This window comes from Arvicola amphibius, chromosome 7 (assembly GCF_903992535.2).
Source record: "Arvicola amphibius chromosome 7, mArvAmp1.2, whole genome shotgun sequence".
Taxonomy (NCBI): Eukaryota; Metazoa; Chordata; class Mammalia; order Rodentia; family Cricetidae; genus Arvicola; species Arvicola amphibius.
In genome coordinates, this window is record NC_052053.1 from 41,937,048 (window position 1) to 41,956,542 (window position 19,495).

Here is a 19,495-nt window from a genome sequence, read left to right on the forward strand (position 1 = left end):
ACCACTGCCTCTCCGCCCTCACATTGCCCGTCTCCCTCACGGGGGTGCGTGGATGCACAGGGATGGGAAAAAATACCAGCTGTCAGACAATAGAAAATGCTAAGCCTGGGTTTAGGTCACAGGGCCTTCAGAACCGCTGAAGGCAGTGGGAGCCAAAGTCACACTGCTGCGGCTTCTCAAGCCTGTGGGCCTCTGGAGGCAGCATTCCTGCTTCAGATGGAGCTACCCTGCTCTGGTTGAAACACCCGGCTTTGGCAAAGGCTTTCATTTCAAATTGCAAGAAATCTGTAGAATACTGGAAAACTGCTGGTCCAGATGGCCTAGACTGCCTAACTCTGCGCTGTCCCTGACCGAGTCTCCCTATCTCACTCATCACCTCTCGAGGTGACAGGGCCAGGGAGCAGGAAACAGGGAGGCATGCCCTCTGTCATGAACTGTCTAGACTCAAACGGAGACATATCTCTTCACACAGGAGACTTCCAATGATGGCAGCTCGCTTCCTTTCTTGGTTCTGGGACCCCCCCCCCCGCAGGGCCCCCACTATAATAGTCAGTCAGATATAACAAGACATTCAGCTGTCTCTGCCTCAGCCCAAACCCCACTTTGACGCTTTCTGACATTGCTCAAGGTCTTTTCGGAAGATCCAGTTGGGATTAGACACACGAGAGGTCAGCCCTTACTCTGTTCCCATCTGGAGATTGTAGTTAGACCCCTCTTCCTCTTGGACTGTTTCCTTTATCAGGATATAGAGGTTTGCTCCGGACGTCCCTAGCCTACTTCAGGCTTTAAGCCAGAACAAGAACCTCAACGCCTCCAGCTGTGAGGCTGTGCAAGTCACCCAAAATGAGGGAGGCCTTCAGTGAATGGTGCCGCCACTCCCCTGGGCGTGAAGCGGGCCACAAATTTTGACCGACATTCCTTTTCAGGAAGTTGATCCAGAAATTGGCTCAAGCGCCCCCCCCCCCACTTCACATTTTGTCTTTGTTTCTTTTTGAGACTATTTTTTAAAAGTTTACATTTTACAGCACCTTGCTCCTTTGTATGCGTCCCTATTTCCTCATAGGCTTTTGAAGTGATGTCTCCCACTTCCCAGAACCCCCAAAATGACTCCTAACTTCTCCCAAAAGGAAAGAACCATGTGCTGAATAAACTAGAGATTAAGGTGGCGGTGGGCTAGATTTGGGCTATAGATGGGACTAGCCTCAGACCGGAGGACTTTGGGATGGATGGCCTTGATGACCTCCCTCCCACCCCACGACACTACAGAGCCCGGGACCTCCCTGTCGTACCTGAGAGGAGGGCCTGGCCCGTGAACTGCCCGTACACGGAGGCAGCATGGGGAAAGGCATTGAAGGGTGGGACCGAGGCACCTGCTGGGCCCCCAGAGCCGACTTGCTGCAGATCCAAAAAGGCGGAGCTAGATAAAGAGGAAGGGGTGGAGCTAGAACTGGAGAGCTCTGGGGTTTCCTGCTTTATGGCGAAGGGTGAATGAGGATCTGCCGGAGGGAGGGAGACAACAAGGAGAGAGGGATGTGAGATGATGGGGCGGGAACATGCACAAACCAAGCCATGAGATGGGCCGAGGGGATGGGGACAGGCAGGCCCGGCGGCTGTAGGAGGAGTCTAGGATGGGGAGCCGGGGCTACACAGTGTTCCTCAGATGGAATGAGATGGGGGAACTGGAGGCTCTACCGCCCTGCTGCGCCACCTGCCGGTGTAGATGGATGTGGCAACTGAAGTATGTGTGTACTCAGCCTCTCCCTGCAAGAGGGAGTGAGGAAATCCAGGAGGGGCCAGAGACCGAAGGCACCTTCCCTTTGTTCCACTTTGAGGCCCAGTCAGCATAGCCCACTTCTTTCCAGGTCCACACCCCAAACACCTTCCTCCTGCCAGCCAGACACTTCTGCCTTCCCCAGCCCCAAGCCCATCCTGACCCTCACAGTAGGGTTCAGATGGCTCAGGAGCATCTGGGCATCCTACCTGCCACCACCGGGTAGGTCTGGTGAGTCGAGAGGTTGCGTCCCAAGGGTGTATTGGAAGGTGTCAGGGTGGCCTTCCCATCATCCAGGGCACTGTTGAGTAAGGGCAGTGGGTACAGCCCCTGAAGAACAAAGAGAAGTCAGCAGGGGAGAGCGAAGCCCCTGAGCAAGCCTGTCTTCCTTCTGACCCCACTGCCTGTCTCTGGACTGGGTGGCCCCAGTCTGCCCAGGAGAAGCTCCCTTGCTCATTGTGCCTTCCTTCTTGTTCACTCTTGGCTCAACACGGCATGTTTGATGGGATCATATTCTCCTGCTCAAAGGCCTGAAAACTCTTCAGGACCTGACTTGGAGTTCCCCCTTCCAAGCTTCAGAATAGAATTCAAGGCCTATGGGTGGCATAGAAACCCAGGTATGTGATTGGGGGGCGGCCAGCAGAGGATCATGTCCTGATTGGCTGCTGCTGTCCTTCCTATCTCTTCATATGGTTAGAACCCATAAACAGTACATTGTCTAGGGCTGGAGCAGGGAGCAGGTGGGGCTGCTCAGAGACTCTATCTACCAATAACCGATTCTGACTTAGGTAGGAAATGCAAGTGCAGAGCTGAAGACACTCCCCCCCCTTCCCTGGGGCTAGGGATGAAGCAAGGATTCCAGCTCCAGCGCTCACACTACCAACTGCTGCCCCAGACTGATGTCAGCGATCACTTCTACACTTGTTCACGTTTGGGCTTTGCTGCTATCGTTCCCGCTGAGCAACCCAGCGATACAAGCCAGTAAGACTATGTCAGATTTGCATTACACATGCAAGTAGAAACATTTAGTTTTGCCATGAAGGATATATAGGATTCATTTTGTTTCAAGAATTCTAACAAGGGCTGGAGAGATGGCTCAGAGGTTAAGAGCACTGCCTGCTCTTCCAAAGGTCCTGAGTTCAATTCCCAGCAACCACATGGTGGCTCACAACCATCTGTAATGGGGTCTGATGCCCTCTTCTGGCCTGCAGGCATACACACAGACGGAATATTGTATACACAATAAATAAATAAATAAAACATTTTTAAAAAAAGAAAAAAAAAGAATTCCATCAAGTACTTGGGGTCATCTTCAATAAGAGTTTGTTTCAACTCCTCCTGGTATTCGCTAGTATGAGATGGCTCAGACACTCTTTGAAAAATAATTTGTTAGGCTAAAGACATGAGCATAGCCTACCCGCCCCTTGGCTCCCTGCGGTCCTTCCCAGGGAAAGACAGCTCACATCCACTGCACACACCCAGGTCATGCTGTGCAGTTCACAAAAGCACTATATGAACTGTTGTGTGAGACTGGAGTCAAGGAGTGTCCCCTGGTTATATAACAGTACTGCTGATGACAATTGCTTTCTGTAATTTCCACTGAGCTCAGTTCTCCAAGGAGTCACAATGCTTTCTGGTTGCATGCAGGGCACTTTTGGAAGCTGCAGTCAATTGTGGAGGCCACCAGGGCACCATCAGCATGTAGCAGCAATTACGGACTAAATGGCACTCTGGTTCCATTCTTCCAAGGGGGCCTACTTAGAGGCAGGGTGGAGTTGCTCAGAGTCGGATTCTAATGAAACTGAACAAAACACCCAATTTCTCGAGAATGTAAGGAAAAGTTGGAAATGTCTTGTGAATGTGTGGATTTGACAGTAAAACACTTACTGAAAATCAAACTTCTGTTCCAAATTCGGGCCAAAGAGGAAAGGAAAGCTATGTAGCTAGAGATTTGGGTGATGTTGCGTTTAACATCTTAAACATGTCAGTGATGACTGAATTATTTTTTTCTGGGCTTGAACTTGAATTGGGGGCAGGAGAGAATAATGATTCAGAACTGAAATAAATGACTTAGGGTCTTGATTCGGCAACAATCTGCAGGAAATTGTGGTCTGTTTGAACTCTCTGAGCCTTGGCTTTTTTTTTTTCCTCCCCTACCTTAAAGGATAGGTGTCCTAGAATCTAACTGCACAAGACTGATTAAGTATTAATTGTAATTTTAAATAAAGTGTTGTTTGGCCCAGAATACTCAGCAAGCACAGATGTTCAGCAAGAAGTGATGATAGATGTATTTTACTATGATAGGAAAAGTCACTAACTGCCATATTCTTGGATTGTCTTCAAAACAGTCTCCCTCGTTCTGTTGATTCACATAGTGGTGGACGTAAAATGTAGAGGAAGAGCTACACAAATTTCTAACAGCACCCAGGGGTGACACTCTTAAGAGAAATGAGGTCACTTTCGCCCTCACCGATTTTTCAGAGAAGTGTATGTCTTTGTCCCATGCAAAGACCAGGTATGGCGTCTCCCAAAGACGCCAAGCTTTATGTGCCTGGATGAAAGACCACTTTCCTTTGGGTGACACAGACACAATACACAGGAGAGCGAGGCTCAAGCTAGGTGCTTTCTGCCCTTCACAATCCAGCCTGATGAGTCAATGAAGGACAGAAGGAAGAGCTGAGGAACACTGGGCTGGGCTTCACTTTACTCCATGAGGCTGAGGGGTTAGAGAGACTTAATGACTTTCAAATACTCTTGTTTTATTCACTCTTTACATAAGAATGCCCTGGCACACACCTTTAATCCCAGCACTCAGGAGGTAGAGGCGGGCAGATCTCTGTGAGTTTGAGACTAGCCTGGTCTACAAAGCCAGTTTCAGGACAGTCGAGACTACACAGAGAAACCCTGTCTCAAAAAAAAAAAAAATGAAATTCATGGAATTGCCATGTCAAACATTGGTAAGGTAGAACAATTTATATGAATGAAATGAGGGTTTGCAGCCCTAAACTCTGCAATCATCTGCTTCCCCAAGTCCTCCCATGCTCCGCATCCTGAGTAATCCTCATACAAAATGAAAAGGCAGGCTGCGTGGCCACCAAGTCTTCTGTAGTTCTAAGAGGATCCTAAGATCCTCCTTGCATACCCATCAGCATGGCCCGAGGGCTCACTCTAACCAAGTAAGGTCCTTTGGAGGACTTATGGATGAAGCCAGGAAATGGCTCTAGGACCTAGTGGATACCAGGGGTCTCCTCGGTAGGGCTTCATTATTCCCCCAAGGGGAGCTAGTATATGCAGATTGCATTTTGCAGGCTCACCACCATAGAACAAGCTTCCTGCAGGCTCAACACTTGCCTCCTGGAGCCATGCTCTGATTATCAGCAGTGCACCCAGGCCCTCTGCCTGGGTCTGCTGATAGCCAACTTTGTCTACACCGTTCACAGCTGTCATAGCCGAGGCTGATAAAAATCACTGACGCATATTGCCTACCCAGCTGTGGGGGTTGGCGCAGGGCCAGCAGCCCAGCCACTCATTGGCAATGTTTCAACCGCTTGTTAGCATCAGCATTGTCTCCCCCAGGTCTTAAAGGTGTACTTATAGACTTGCCTCAAGCCAAGAGGACGGATAGGTCATACCCCAAAGAGTTTCTTTCCTGAGGTATTCGAGTAAATAGGAAGAAGGGAGACAGACTTTGGAACCATTGACATATTAAATGTATCTCAGTGGTTGTTAGCATTATGAGGTTGTTGTTGGTCTCAGTGTGGTAATATTCGTATCTCTGCCTGCATTGTAGAGAAGCTATCCCATTATAACCCATTTCTCCATGCCTAAGATCTGGAGAGGGAAACCCCCTGTAGCTTGTGTCTTAGCGTTCTTGATTTCTCAATTGATTTGTTGGTTCATTCCTTTGATATACCTTTGTGGAGTAGCCATTAAAATCCCGGACTTGGGATGTTATTCAAAAGGAGAGGGCTTGTCTCATGTGTGTGTGTGTGAAGCCCTGGCTTTGATCTCCATCACCATAGAAAAAGAAATAATAATGAATAACAACAATGCTAGACTCTAGAGATGAGAGTGGGCGTGGCTGAAAAGGCCACCTTGCCCTTAAGAAGTCTGTTACCTTTACCCCTACCCATGAGATTATTAGGATGAACTGTGAAGTCAGTAGAAGCCATGTGCGTGAGACAGGAAGGATGACAGGGGCCAGAGCCGTGAGTCACAGGTGGGGGGGGAGGGGCAGGGACAAATTCGTGGAAACAGAGATAGAGCTGAGTCATTGCAGCCAGCTGGTATTTTTCCAGGTAGAGCAGTGAGAAGAAAGGCTTCCTGCAAGGAGGGCACATGGTGTACCAGGGCAGAGAGGTGTGAATGAGGTCAGTGTACTTGAGCACATGAGTCACCCAGAATCCTGGGCTGCGTAAAGGGAGAGACTGGAGGTGGGGCTAGGTGTGGTGTTGAGGTCATCATAAAAGGGTGTGAGCCTTAGCTCCAATTATGGGTCTGATTCTATTGTTGGAGAAGGCCATGGAGGACAAAAGGAGCACTGAATCCACCAACTAAGTTCAGAGTTCAGTTTCGGGTTGGGAGAAGAGGGCAGGCGGCATCAAGACATCTTGGGAATAAGGCATGCGAATAATGGACACTGCATCAAGTGTGTGCCCTGTGCCCCTAGGAACAATTTGGACTTGCTTTGATGGCTGGAGTTCATGCTTTGCTCTTGCCCTTGCCTAACCCGCCTAGGTTCTGCACCCCACTTTCTCACCTGCTCGCCTTTGGTGTGGCTGGGGGAGGCATAGGCCTCCGAATAGTGCTGTCGCTCAAACGGGCAGTCGAGCGGCTCGAGGTGGTGCTGGCTGAAGGCGTCTGTCCGAAGGTGCTTTCGGGGACCGCTGCTGCTGCTCTGTGAGTCGATGCTCAGCCGACAGCTGTCCTGGTCACCTAGTGCCCCCCGCGAAGGCAGGAAGAAAGCTTTCAGGGACCCCTCTGCCAAGCTACCAAAGTGGCCAAAGCAGAGGAGCAGACGGGCTGAGAAGGTAAGGGTTAGGGTCAGCAAGAGGAAGGACCCATGCGCCTGTGAATAGGGAGTGTCAGAACCCTACCCAGTCTTGGGGCAGAAGAAAGCCTTCTCTTCCTATTAAAGCTGGAGCAGAGTGGTATCCTGTGTCTCATACCACCCACAGGTCCCCCAAGAACTCACTATCATCCATCTTTCTCTTGTTGTCACCGCCAGGCTGAGCGATACCCAGGAGCCCGTTGATAGAATAGGTAGAGCCCAAGGAATCCGACTGGGGTGACTCTGGGGGTGTTACGGCTGAGCTGGGGACTGCAAAGGAAGAAGGAAAAGTGTCAGAATGAGAGATGATGCTCCCCACAGCCCCTATCGCCACCATAGGTTCAAAGCCGCAGGCCATGCTGTGGCCAGAGGCCCTGGAGAGCTAGAGTCTTTCCCTTCCAAGGGCCTGCTAGTGCGAGGGGTTCCTAGAATATTTGTTTGAAGTGTGTCCATTTCCCCATGTTCCTGTGAGTCTCCCATGAGTGTGAAAGTTGACTTTATCTCAGGGTAATAACTCAATCCGTGTACAAACATATAAACACTTGTATGTTTTTGTGTGTCTGTATGCGTCTGTGTCTACATGGGTGTGGGGACTGGGTCTACATTCAAGGGTATGGGAACAGCCAAACCCCTAAGCACTCACTCAGTGTGTGTCCTGGGCTCAGAGACTTGCTGGCCACACAGCTGTCCATGGGGAGGTTGAAGGGTTGCTGCACTTTGGTTCGGATGATTCTGTGAGGGAGCAGAAGGATTGTTAGAGAAAGAGGATGAAATAGAAGCTGTGGCTCTCCAGGATCCTGTCACCATGACAACCCAATTAGATGTCTTATGTGTGTCTCCAACTCGATGAGTCGACCATCAAACTATGACCGCACCTCATTCTTCATACCTCTTTCTCCGTGTCATGTGTCCTGACCAGAAACATGGAACTCTCAAGGCAGAAATACAGGGGTAGCTTAGCAGGGTTTGTAGATTTGACCTGGATAGCCTCCCTGGACTTGACCCTGTTCTGTATCTCATTGTTAACACCTGAGTGTGTGCCACCATCCGCTCTGTCCCTCTAGAGAGTCCCGAAGTGACCCACCCCACATATTCTGTTTCTCTCCTGTTCCGTCAGAGGGAGCTCTTTCAAAATACAAATAAGCTTCCTACTTAAAACACACTAAAAGCTGCCCGCCGTGGGTGCTTTAAAGGTGGGAATCTGTTAAGGTGACCACAGACTTCTTGGGGACAGCTTCTTCTGTCACCTTATACTCAGAATACTTCAGGTTCTTCTTGTCTCTTGACTGGCTTCCTTTCCTCTCCTGCGCAAGTTCTCCTTAGCAACAGGCTTCCGTATGTCCTTGTGGAGTTTGCCCGGCAACGCTTTCCACCTAGTTAACTCCCACTCACGGCTTTTTACTTAGGGAAAGACCTTCACAATTTCCCAAAAACAAGTTACCATAGGCTATCCCACATGCTGTCAGGCTCCTAGCCCCTGCAGGACAAGTAGCTGCATTTTTGCATTGTTGTTTTGGGTACTCTGTGTCTGTGCTCCCATTAAATGGTAAGCTTCACAAGGACAGGGATTTTGTGTTCTGGGAACTAATACGGAATGAATGAATGAATGATGTGTTAGTGAATGAGTGAGTACATGAAGGACGGAGGCAGGGAGCAAATGATTGAAAAAGAGACCAGGTGTCAAAGTACTCCAATGAGGGCCAGGAAGGGATCTACTCAAGAAGCTCCTTGCACACAGTAAAAGGATAGGGTGTTTAAGGAAGGAAGGAAGATACAGCACAACACAGTGTGGGGACAGAGGGAGGCTCCATGGCATGAGCAAGGAAGGGCTGGGAGAGGGGACATGTGCCAGGCCCGGGAGCTCCTCCCTGATTCCTCAAAGTGAAGCCTCTTCCAAAACCCCTACTCTACCCAGGCCATTCGCGTCTCTTACAGGAATCTTCCAGAACCTTGGGGTCTAGGAGGGCACCGGAAGCTGCCCTCTCTCACCTGTTGATGGAGCTGACACTGGGCACAGTGTCATTGTCACAAACGCCTTCTGCCAGGAGCCGGTCCCGGATCTCCCAGGCGAACATGGTAGGGTTCTGCCGCTTGTAGTCCCCGATCTTCTCCACCACCTTGGGGGTGGCCACCTTGGGTTTGGAGCCCCCTATCACTCCAGGCCGGATGCTGCCAGTCTCGTAGTACCTACTCCAATAGAGAACCCCCCCCCCAAAATTACCCGATAAGCAGGTGGGGCCTTTAAGCAGGAACCTGGCCAAGTGCTTCTGACCCCTCTGGATCTCCCAAAGAGAGGTGTGGGAGTGAGACAGGCCCCTCCCCCAACTCCTGCTCAGCCCAACACTGGATTTCTCTCCCACAATCCACTTCTCTTGTGTGGGTAGATTTACGCAGCTACCAAAGCAAAATCCGCTCTGCAAAGACTTCACCCTGGGTTCTCTGTCTTCTGCCTCTGGCCAGCATCAGGAAGCATACAAAGATCTCCCTTGTAAGAAAGGACCCTGGGGCCAGGAAGTGGTGGTGCACGCCTTTAATCCCAGCACTCGGGAGGCAAAGACAGGCGGATCTCTTGTAAATTCAAGGGCAACCTGATCTCCAGAGTGAGTTCTCTTTTTTTTTTTCTGGGTTTTTTTGAGACAGGGTTTCACGGTAGCTTTGGAGTCTGTCTTGGAACTACCTCTGTTGAGCAGGCCGGCCTCGAACTCACAGAGATCTGCCTGTCTCTGCCTCCCAAGTGCTGGGATTGAAGGTGTGCGCCACCACTGCCTGGCCCAGAGTGAGTTCTAGGACAGCCAGGAATGTTTCACAGAGAAACCCTGTCTCAAAACAAGAAATAAAGGAAGGGGGGGAACGACGGGAGAATCACAAGCCTGCATAGTTTTTTTTTCCTATCCACTTCTCTTAGCATAATTAATTCTGCCCCTTTGCTCTCCTGGCCTTACCAGGGAAGCCAGCTGGAGTCCCTGACCCCTCTACTTTCTTGCTGGGTCACCTTTGTCTTGTCCAAGTCTGAGCTGTCCCCTCACCCTTTGCCCTCTGGTTTTCTACCAGCTTCCATGGTTCATGTCGAAGCTGCTTCTCCCAGACTCTAAAGTCCAGCCTCACTTGGAATCTCCGCCCTGATTCAACCCCCGAAGATGAGCCTCCTCCTCCTCCAGAACCTATCCACCTCCCAACTAGCTGGCCGATAGATTTGTGGCTTGATCTGGATGCCCTCTGGCCTACTGTGGTCTCTGGTCTCTTCTGCCAATGAATAAAATGGTCTTTATAAACGCCACTGTCATCGCCACTCAGGGCGCGTCTCCTCTCTGGGACTCTGCAATCTTCTAATAGTCTCTCCCTGGCCCTAAGAAAAGGCCTTCCTTCCCCTCTAATAATTTCAGGCATAGAGCCAGGGCTCTCTATGGTCCATTAGCCCAGCCCCTTTACTTCCCTGAAGCAGAGTTTGCCTTAAATCTACATAGGGTCAGTGTGTGACAGGTTGGGGAGTAAGGTGGACAGGACATGGGACTTTGGAATTTCCAAATTCTCTACTATTTCCAACGCAAGCGTCATAGGCTTTGATAGTTCTTGTCCTTCTGAACCTGTGCCCTGTGGTTCTCAGCCCTAACTGAAAGAATTAGAATCACGTGAGTACGGCGGCGGCTGTGGATATGCATAAATGAGTCCGTTCCCTTCTATTGTCTGTGCTGGAGACCAGACTCTGACCTTCTTATTTATTATGAGGCCTTAGAGTTCCCTGGCACAGCCAGGGTTGTGAGCCACCGCGCAGAGCCTTACAGATCGATGCTTTTCATTCCTCCCTATTTCTGAGCTTTGTGCTTCCTGGACATTTTACAAAAGCCACAGGCCTGGCCTAGAGGCTGACTCCAGCAGGACTGGCCTGTGAATTTCATCAGACTCTCTCATGGCTTCTCTGACAGACTCTCTGAAAGTTGTGTCTTGAAACACGTAAGATCGCGTGGTATGTGGGCCCGCAGCGCTGAGGTCGACCAGAGGAGGCAAGGCTTGCGGGGAAAGGCAGTGTGTGGTCAATCTCATGCTTACCTGCCAAGGATCTTGCTGACACAGCCATGGCTGACACGGAGCTGGCGCGAGATATCACAGGGCCTCACACCCTGGTGGGCCAGGTCCACAATGCGTTGACGGACAACTTCCGGCAGAGGCCTGCCATTCACAAAGGCCCCTCCTAACTGATTCAGCCCTCCGTGGCCTGAAAAGACAGGATCGTCAGGGACAATTGTCAGAACCAGGTGCTAAATGTTGGGTGAGAAGCAGCCTTGGGCATGAGTACTGAGTGTGACCATGTCTGGGCACTCCACGGTCAGTTCCACCAGCACTCCTTCTACGTGCGCCCCACGTTGCTGAGAAACACACCTCCTGGAAAGGCTGGCACAAGTGGTATAAGCAGCTCACCCCATCTGACATGTGAGGATACAAAAGGAGCACATTTCTTGTCTGGTGACCCTTTAAATCTGCTCCATGTCTTCCATAGCCCAGCCCTTTACGTCAAGTTCTGTCAGTGTTCTCTTTCCCCCATTTTTCTCCATCTGCAGACATGAAAGGAGGGAAGGAGACAGGCTTTTCTTAAGTTGATACACTCAGCTCACTGAGTGACACTGGAGAAAATATCTCTTCTCCCCCTGAAGTCCCTTATCTTTTCAGTAAAATGAAGGCGCAGGATGGAACAAGCTGTCTTTCCCTTTGTCTTATGCCTCTTAAACTGCAGAACCTTTTTTCCCCTTGGTTTTTAAGACATGGTTTCTCTGTGTAGCCCTGGCTGTCCTGGAACTCACTCTGTAGACCAGGCTGGCCTCAAACTCACAGAGACCCTCCCTGCTGCCTCTGCCACCCGAGTGCTGGGATTAAAGGTGTGCGCCCCCTCGCCCAGCTATAGAGCCATGTTTTGTAACAAGAACACAAAAGAAGTGCAGGAGAGAGTCTCTGACTGAGACAGGATCTAGGCCCTGTCTGTGGCTGTCTCGCCTGAGCAACCCCAAGTTTTCTTCTTTCTTTGACAGGCCAGAGAACTAAAAACAGCAAACAGAGACCTCAGTAGGAGACATCCCATGAGTGCATAGCCCAGCGTCAGACTTGGGTGGAGGCAGTAGATAAAGTACATGGCAAGCCAACCCTTAGCTGCTTCCCTGATTGACCTCTCCCCTCTAGACTGAGTCTATACTTCATTCTGATCATACACAGCTAGTCAGAGCCATATCTACTGAATGCCTAGTATGTGACAGGTGCTTTATCAGGTCCTGAAGCCCCAAGGTGAATACAGCCATCTGCCTACTGGCACCCACCTGACTGGGCTTATTACAGTAGGAGCCTAGAGCAGCTAATCAACATTTCTCATGACCTTTCTTGGAATCTCCTGCTTACAAAGGCAATTATTGAAAAGATAGAATCAGAGATGCACAGAGGGGTTCTTAGAAAAGTTCAAGCTGAGACTCATGACTCATCTAATAAAGAAGTATTAGATGAGAGAAAGGCTATCCTGTCTGAGCCACGGGAATAGGTACAAGCAAAGGTTCTGAGGTTGAAAGGGTGGGAGTCTGTGAGATTTGCGATACTTTCAACTCTACGATCCACAGTGGGTTAGTTTCAGAACGGAGAAGTCCAGTTTCCAGAAGACCGTAAAGAGCATTTCAGTGGCTTGACTTGAATGACTCAGCTTATGTGAAAAGCAGCCAGGGTCCAAACAAAGCTTAGAGCTCCAAGACTTGCTGTTGCTGTATGGGTCCTTGATTGACAGCTGGAGTTGACCCTGTCTCTGCAACCTTAGGAGGACAGTGACATTGCCTAGGCATGACTAGCGTCTTTTCACACCAAGGACTGGATCTCGCGATCCATGTCTAAGAACTCTAAAGGTTGGTAGAGCATAATGGATTAAGCCCAAATGCTCAGGACTCCCTGAAGCTTACTACAAAGTAGCCAGTATTGTACGGAGAGTCATAGCGAGTCAGCCGGTAAGAAGGGAAAGTTGGTGCCAGGCCAGTGTGACCAGTTAACCATATGTATGGACAAGGGTAGGAAGTGTCTTTGCTGGGCACACTGTGCCCATTATCACCCACTGACTTAGCACATTCGAAACCACCTCCCAATTTATCCTCAGGGACTCATAATGTCTTCAACAGAACAGATAATTTCCCTTGAAACAAACAAACAAACAAGGTCAAAAGCCTCTGTCCCGGGCATTAAATCAAGAGGAAAACTGCACTGGCTACACACCAAGCAGGAGGGACATGGCGGTCCATCTTCCAGGCACAGCTTCTACCTGTCCTGTTCTAGGCCACCTGCCCCAGTGAATACTTTTACATGAATTGGACGATGTCTTGGGGACTTTCAGCCCAGCCCAGGCGATGGACAATGTGGCTCTTCTCTGCTCTTGAACTTGTTCCTCTGGCCCCTCACTGGCTATGCTGTGCTTAGTGGAGAAATTGGCCCTCACTCCCTCATCGTTGCCTTTTTAACTCCTTGGGATCTAGACACTGAACACCAGGGTACATCAGACAGCTATCCAAATGTACAAGACTGTAGGCAGGTCTACTTTGTTCCCATGTTCCAGAATTTCTACTGCATGAGGCATAGATCTTTGCACTAGAATCTCTCTCTCTCTCTCTCTCTCTCTCTCTCTCTCTCTCTCTCTCTCTCTCTCTCTCTCTCTCTCTCTCTCTGTCAGTCAGATTTTATATTTTTCCTGAAAAACAAAACAAAAAGGACAATCTACTCATGTGGTTCTCCAATAGACATAGCACAAACTATACCCTAAATTAGCCTAAGGGCTGACACAGAGTCCTTGAAACCCACATCCTCAGGACCATAGTGAAGCTCACTGCACAGCAACCAGCCACATCTCTGGCCCCCTGAACTGTGACTTCTCTGGGGACTTATTTTATTGAGGAAAGGCTTTGACAGGTTTCTGCCTTGACTCTATATATTTTAGTTGTATCATTTGAGTAGATTTGGTTGTTTGTAACTTTGGCATGAAATGGAGTTTGGCAGGATTTCTCACTATGTCTGCTGGTCACTGCATTGGGAAGGTGAGGTGATGGTAGAGAAGCATTTCTTTAGCTGAAAGCCTTGATAGAAATATGAAGGTTTTCATTATAACATTAACATGGTTGAATGCTACCACCCTGGCTTGGCCCTAACACTTGGGTAGTAGTTCTCCAACTGAAACACACACCAGAGTCACAAGAGGGTTTATTGAAGAAAAACCCATTGAAGACAACCTTAAGCTTTTAAATCAGTTAGTCTAGGGTAGAACCAAGAATTTGTGTTTGTCGGATACCCACAACTGTTCACTGTGAAGAGAATGTGTTACTTTGGAGTGTTCAACCCAAAATGGGACATGTATATAATACCCTCCCTGTTATTCTTTTGGCCCTTTAAGGAGCAAGCCACTCCCACTCCTGGCCACCCCTGACCTCTCACCACCATCTTGAATCTCTCTCTTCCTGTCCTTTCTTGGCGTGTGCATGCGTCTCAGTCTTTCTGTCCCTCTCTCTCCTTTCTCTTCTTCTCTCTCTCTTTCTCTCTCTGCCCCCCTTCTCTCTTTCCCCTCCATAACCCCCTGAATAAATATTCAACATGTTGTGTCTGTCCATGTCTCTGTCTCCTGTCCACATGCCCCCGCCGTGAGCTGCTCCTCGGCACCGGGACCTGCTAGCGGCTCCAGACCCACTGGGCTCACACCCGCTTGGTGTGGCTCTCCTAGGAACCAGTGAGTCTCTGCTTTGGGCTCCCACTGCTCTGTGAGCTCGCCGCCTGCTCACATGGTCCCCGGGGATCTTGCAGGGACCCACAGTCGTCTCTGCCTTGGGACTGGCTGCTCCCAGAGTCCGCTGCCTGCCTACAGCTGCCGTCTGGGACTTTATAGCATTTTTTAAGAAAACAAGACTCCCCTCAAGGTTCAAAGATCTGTGCAGAACGGGGAGGGACTGGTGGTGGACAGACTGTGAGACAGAGGTGGTGGATGACTTCCTGGACAGAGCAGAGCAGCTGCACATAGGAACTCACCAGGATGATGACATCATTCACAAGATCCACACAAACTCAAGTCAGACAAAAGCCCGGCATGGAAGAGGGAAAGAGAACAGGAAGTCCCAACCCTGGCAGGGGATCTACTGGTATCTGACTGCCGACAGGAAAGGCAAAGTTAGCTCTTCAGTGGTATGACAGCTCGTTCCACTCCCAGGAACCAACACAAACTGGACCCAAATGAATTGATGAGCGTGTGTGCACACACACACATGTACACAGCAATGCATTCATGCACACACACACACACACAGAGATGCACACATGAGATAGGGGTTGGGTGGATAGGGAGATGAGGAATCTGGCCAGAGTTGGGGGAATCAGATGAATCTGATCAAGATTCATTGTAGGAAATTCTCAAAGAATTAATAAAAACTTTTTAGAAAGTGTGTTTCTAAGAAGCTTCCAGACTGCGTAAGTGCTGGGACTACTGGTTTAGAGTGGGCACTGGGCAATGGCTGACAAAACAAACAAGATCATATCCTCTCTTCCTCCAACCTTTCCCCAAGAATCGTAATCATTACGTGTATTTGATGCCTTTTGTTTCAATTCAACACATATTAGCAAAATGCCAATGGTGACTCGAGTACAGAGCCCTGTATGCGTAACCTTGAACAAGACACAAATGTTTAAATCCCTATCAGGGGACACAATCAGGTTAATTGGGAACCTCCATGTTAAGATAGAAGTCCCTTGGAGGAGTACACAGACAATCAGAGAGGAATCAAAGGAACGCCTAGAAACAAACAAACAAACAAACAAATGGTCACAGGAAGTAGGAAAAGGTTCATTGCATGAAGTCCTGGTGCTTTGACCAATTAGAATGCCATTTACCGCCTCTATAGATCATGCATGAAAGAAAGATTGGGAAGAGTCAACTGGCTGCCTATGAAGGTGGCCTCTACGGGTTGAGGTTTTGAACTGAGTTCTGTTATGGAAGGGCCTTTGTATTTTCTGTGTCCGGTGTGGGGGAGTGGACTTCGCTAGGTGATTCACCACCAAATGCCCAGAGGTGGGTGCAAGCTTCCTTCCTGCCCTCAGTGAGGGGCTGGTGTCCACTGTAACTAACCTCCTTTCCTTGCTACTTTGTACTTTATGGGCAGGTGGGCCTTAAGGTCGGAAGCCAGTGGTTACGAAGGAGCTCCCTGGTTGGTCCAGAGGCTGAGTGGAGGAAAGCAGAAGTCAGGAGGAGGTTTGAAGCATCCTAAACAAAGGCCTTTTGTATGTCTAGAGGACTGTGAGTGGGGAGAGGGGGATGTGTAGGTGGAAGCTTGGCTGGATATAAGAAAACTCTTGAGTATGGAGGTCTTCAGATAGGGCGATGCAAGCGTCCCTGATCAGAGAAGAGTTAGCTTGATTGGCAGGCTCTAAAGCTTTAGGTGACATTTGCTATAGAGCGACCTTCGGGGGAAATGACCATTTCAGAAGGTCCAAGGACACTGCTGATTCCTTCTCTACTTAAAAGGCTCTGAGAAGTAAGGACGGGAGACAAAGACCGCTCGAAGCTCGCATTGCACGAACTGATGTTGAGCACTTAAAAGAGGAGCACACCTTCCCTGCACCCGCAATCTTTTGCACCCTGACCCATCATCATATCACTGACTTCTGACCAACTGCTTTATCTATTTGATATCTTTATGAATTCCTCAAAGGAAGAAGCCAACATACATACATAGCACCCGACTCAGGGTCCCTCTTGTGGGACCCTCAAACTTCATTTTACAATACTGTTTTTCTTTTTTATCATCTTGATTCCTTAAAGTTCCAGCCCAAAATAACAATAGCTCAATGTGCTGTGCTGGAAAAAAAAAAAAAAAAAAAACTGATTTTACTGTCTGGGGATTTTTTTTCCTTTAGCTCCAAAGAGAGTCAAGGTGGGCTTGACTCTTTGGAACCATGGCAGGACTGTACAGTAAGAGATGCAGAGGCTGCCTCGGGGTACCCTTCATACCACGCTACTTCCCTTCCATGAAGAATAAGCCTTGTTGATACTAATGAGTCTCTGATGTTCTCAGTCTGGTGTTGCCCTTCGCCGGGACACTGGCTTACAGGTCTGCAATGGCTCCAACCTCCCAACCTCTCCCTCTTGGCTTTATACCTTTATGGAATTAAAAAATCCAAGGACTCAAACTGTACCTAAGGAAAATGTTCTAGTACCAAGCCGGTACACACCAGATCACTTCAGATCATAAGGTTATGCGCACACCAGATCCTTGTGTTTACAGACAACGAGCTGTCCTGCTGGGAAGGACATGCATCCACTCTGCCCCATCTCCCTGCCTGATCTTTGGTGTCTATCTCTGTGCCTGCCATTTGTCATCCTAAGGGAAGTTAGAGAAGAGAGGCAGTGGCTAAGTAAGGCTCCTCTTTACCTTTCTCATTCATTTCTCATAGACCGCTCACATTTCAAATGTTCTTGAAACTGACTCTATAATTTATTGTCCTACTTAAAAAAAAAAACATTTTAACCACTCACTGTCTACTAGGTTTATAGTCTGGATCTACAAATAAAATGAAATCTATCATCTGTGTGCTCTCTCTAGCCCCTACCTGGAAATTTTATTCTTGACTGGGAAACTCTTTGTTCCCGTTCTTTTCAACCCAAATGCCTTAAGAAGTAATCCTACTTGCCTTTTTGGCTCTCCCATTTCCTCCCTTTTCTTACGGGGGGAGGAGGGGTCAAGCTTCGTGCCTGGCATGTGCTCAAACACTTCGTGACGTGTGGGTAGAGGGTGCCAGACTCTCCCACTTCGAGAGGCTCCCATGTCAATCTCCTGGTTCCTTATATGAACAGTGTAAGCTTGTCACTCTCCCCATTGCAGTGCCCCCATGTTTTCTCTTTCCACAACGTCTCTCAAACCCGGGTGCTGTTCTCACTCTGCACCCCTTCACTTCAGCCCTTTCTTAGGGTTTTACCTACAATCCATTTTTATGTAGCACTGTGAGTACCAAGGAGCACCCCTTCCCCTTTGCGTTCAACTTCCTATGAGAAAGCTCTTAAGTAATAAATTATCACCACCACCACCACCACCACCGCTGCAGCTGCCACCACCCCAGGCCATCTGGGCCAATGACTACAGCCCTGTGCTTACTTAGAGGCTGCCTCTTCCCCTTCGGCTGTATCACGTGCTGTTTTCTACTGGAGCCTACTCGCTGGTCTTTGGCTACTGTCAGTGCTGGTGTTGCCTTTGGGCCTTTGCACGTCCTTTTGTCTAATTAGCTCCTGTTTACCTTGAGTCACTGTCCTTGAGGACTTCACTTTTTGTTGACAAGTGACTAGGTTGAGCCTCGTTTGGATGTTTTCCTAGCATTCCTTATGTTGATTGCATAGTATTCATCAAAAATGCAGCATCAGTCATGATTTTTTTTTTTGAGGAACTTGTTTAAAAATGATGAGGGAAACGTTCACAGTCAGGAAAAATTTGAATGAGGAGAAGGGTGTATGGGATGACCCAAGTATCTTTGCATAATTATATAAGTGAAAATTGACCTTCATCTGTTACCAGACTGAAAGCCAAATGCAATCAAAGTATTTCTGTTAAAAGTTTATTGATAAATTATGTAACATGTTAACTAAATATATCCCATATGAATTAGCCAACTGCTTTGAGCCTCTTCCATTCTCCCATACAGAATACTCACTACAGCATTTCTATCCGTAAATATTTATACCAATATCTTCTTGCTGCCTTCAGCATTCAAAGACCCATGCATTTGACATTGTCTTACGCACTATGACAAACCAAACATTTCCACTGAAATTGGTCCAGCAACAGGGAGTCTAAGAAGAGTTAAACATTTGCCAAACAAACACACAGACAAATGTGTGATTCATGTGTTAGATACACACAAGGACACAACAGATGCAGAATTAAAGAATAATGAAGGGGGAACGAGAGATGGGATCATTTCAAGGTAATCAAGGAAAAAAAATCCTCATAGTTGACACATAATCCACACAGGCAGGAGTGGAACCTAGGCTCACTGGTCTCCCACCTGCCTTCTCCATACAACTCCTAGTTACATAGCTGGAAATCAGTACATCCCAACCCACGTCTGCAAGTATCATTCCCATGTTCGTGTCTGCGTGTATCACTCCCATGTTCATGTCTGTGTGTACCACTCCCATGTTCGTGTCTGCATGTACCACTCCCATGTTCGTGTCTTCATGTACCACTCCCATGTTCGTGTCTGTGTATACCACTCCCGTGTTCATGTCTGTGTGTACTACTCCCATGTTTGTGTCTGCGTGTACCATTCCTATGTTCGTGTCTGCGTGTACCGCTCCCATGTTCATGTCTGTGTGTACCACTCCCATGTTCATGTCTGCATGTACCACTTCCATGTTCATGTCTGCGTGTACCACTCCCACGTTTAAGAATGTTTAAAGAGAACACATGGCATCCTTTCCATCATGGTAATGCCAAGCTTCAGAGTATGGTCAGAAGATGGACACCTGTTCCTAGGAATTCCAGCAGAGGGGTTTTTTAACAGAATTTCCTGCGTGTCAAGGGATACACAAGCACAAAGAAAAGTATCTCAGAAATGCAGGTCGATCATCCCTAATCCAAATTCCCCAAGTACAAGATGTTTTCAAAGATCATAAACTTCTTTAGTACCAACAAGCTACA

The 19,495-nt window shown here is 48.5% G+C and overlaps 1 protein-coding gene across 1 annotated transcript in view; it reads right to left on the reverse strand.

Annotated features, from left to right (window-relative positions):
• Pax8 (paired box 8) overlaps nt 1-19,215 on the reverse strand; it is a 34,671-nt gene extending 15,456 nt beyond the window's left edge. Inside the window, exons 1-8 of the mRNA XM_042055376.1 lie at nt 18,919-19,215; nt 10,869-11,077; nt 8,811-9,008; nt 7,465-7,553; nt 6,966-7,091; nt 6,531-6,706; nt 1,981-2,101; nt 1,290-1,496 (exon numbers count right to left, since the gene is read on the reverse strand). Of these exons, the coding sequence (XP_041911310.1) occupies nt 1,290-1,496; nt 1,981-2,101; nt 6,531-6,706; nt 6,966-7,091; nt 7,465-7,553; nt 8,811-9,008; nt 10,869-11,077; nt 18,919-19,215 (1,423 nt within the window). The remainder of the gene's footprint in view (nt 1-1,289; nt 1,497-1,980; nt 2,102-6,530; nt 6,707-6,965; nt 7,092-7,464; nt 7,554-8,810; nt 9,009-10,868; nt 11,078-18,918) is intronic.
• Nucleotides 19,216-19,495: the final 280 nt, after the last annotated feature.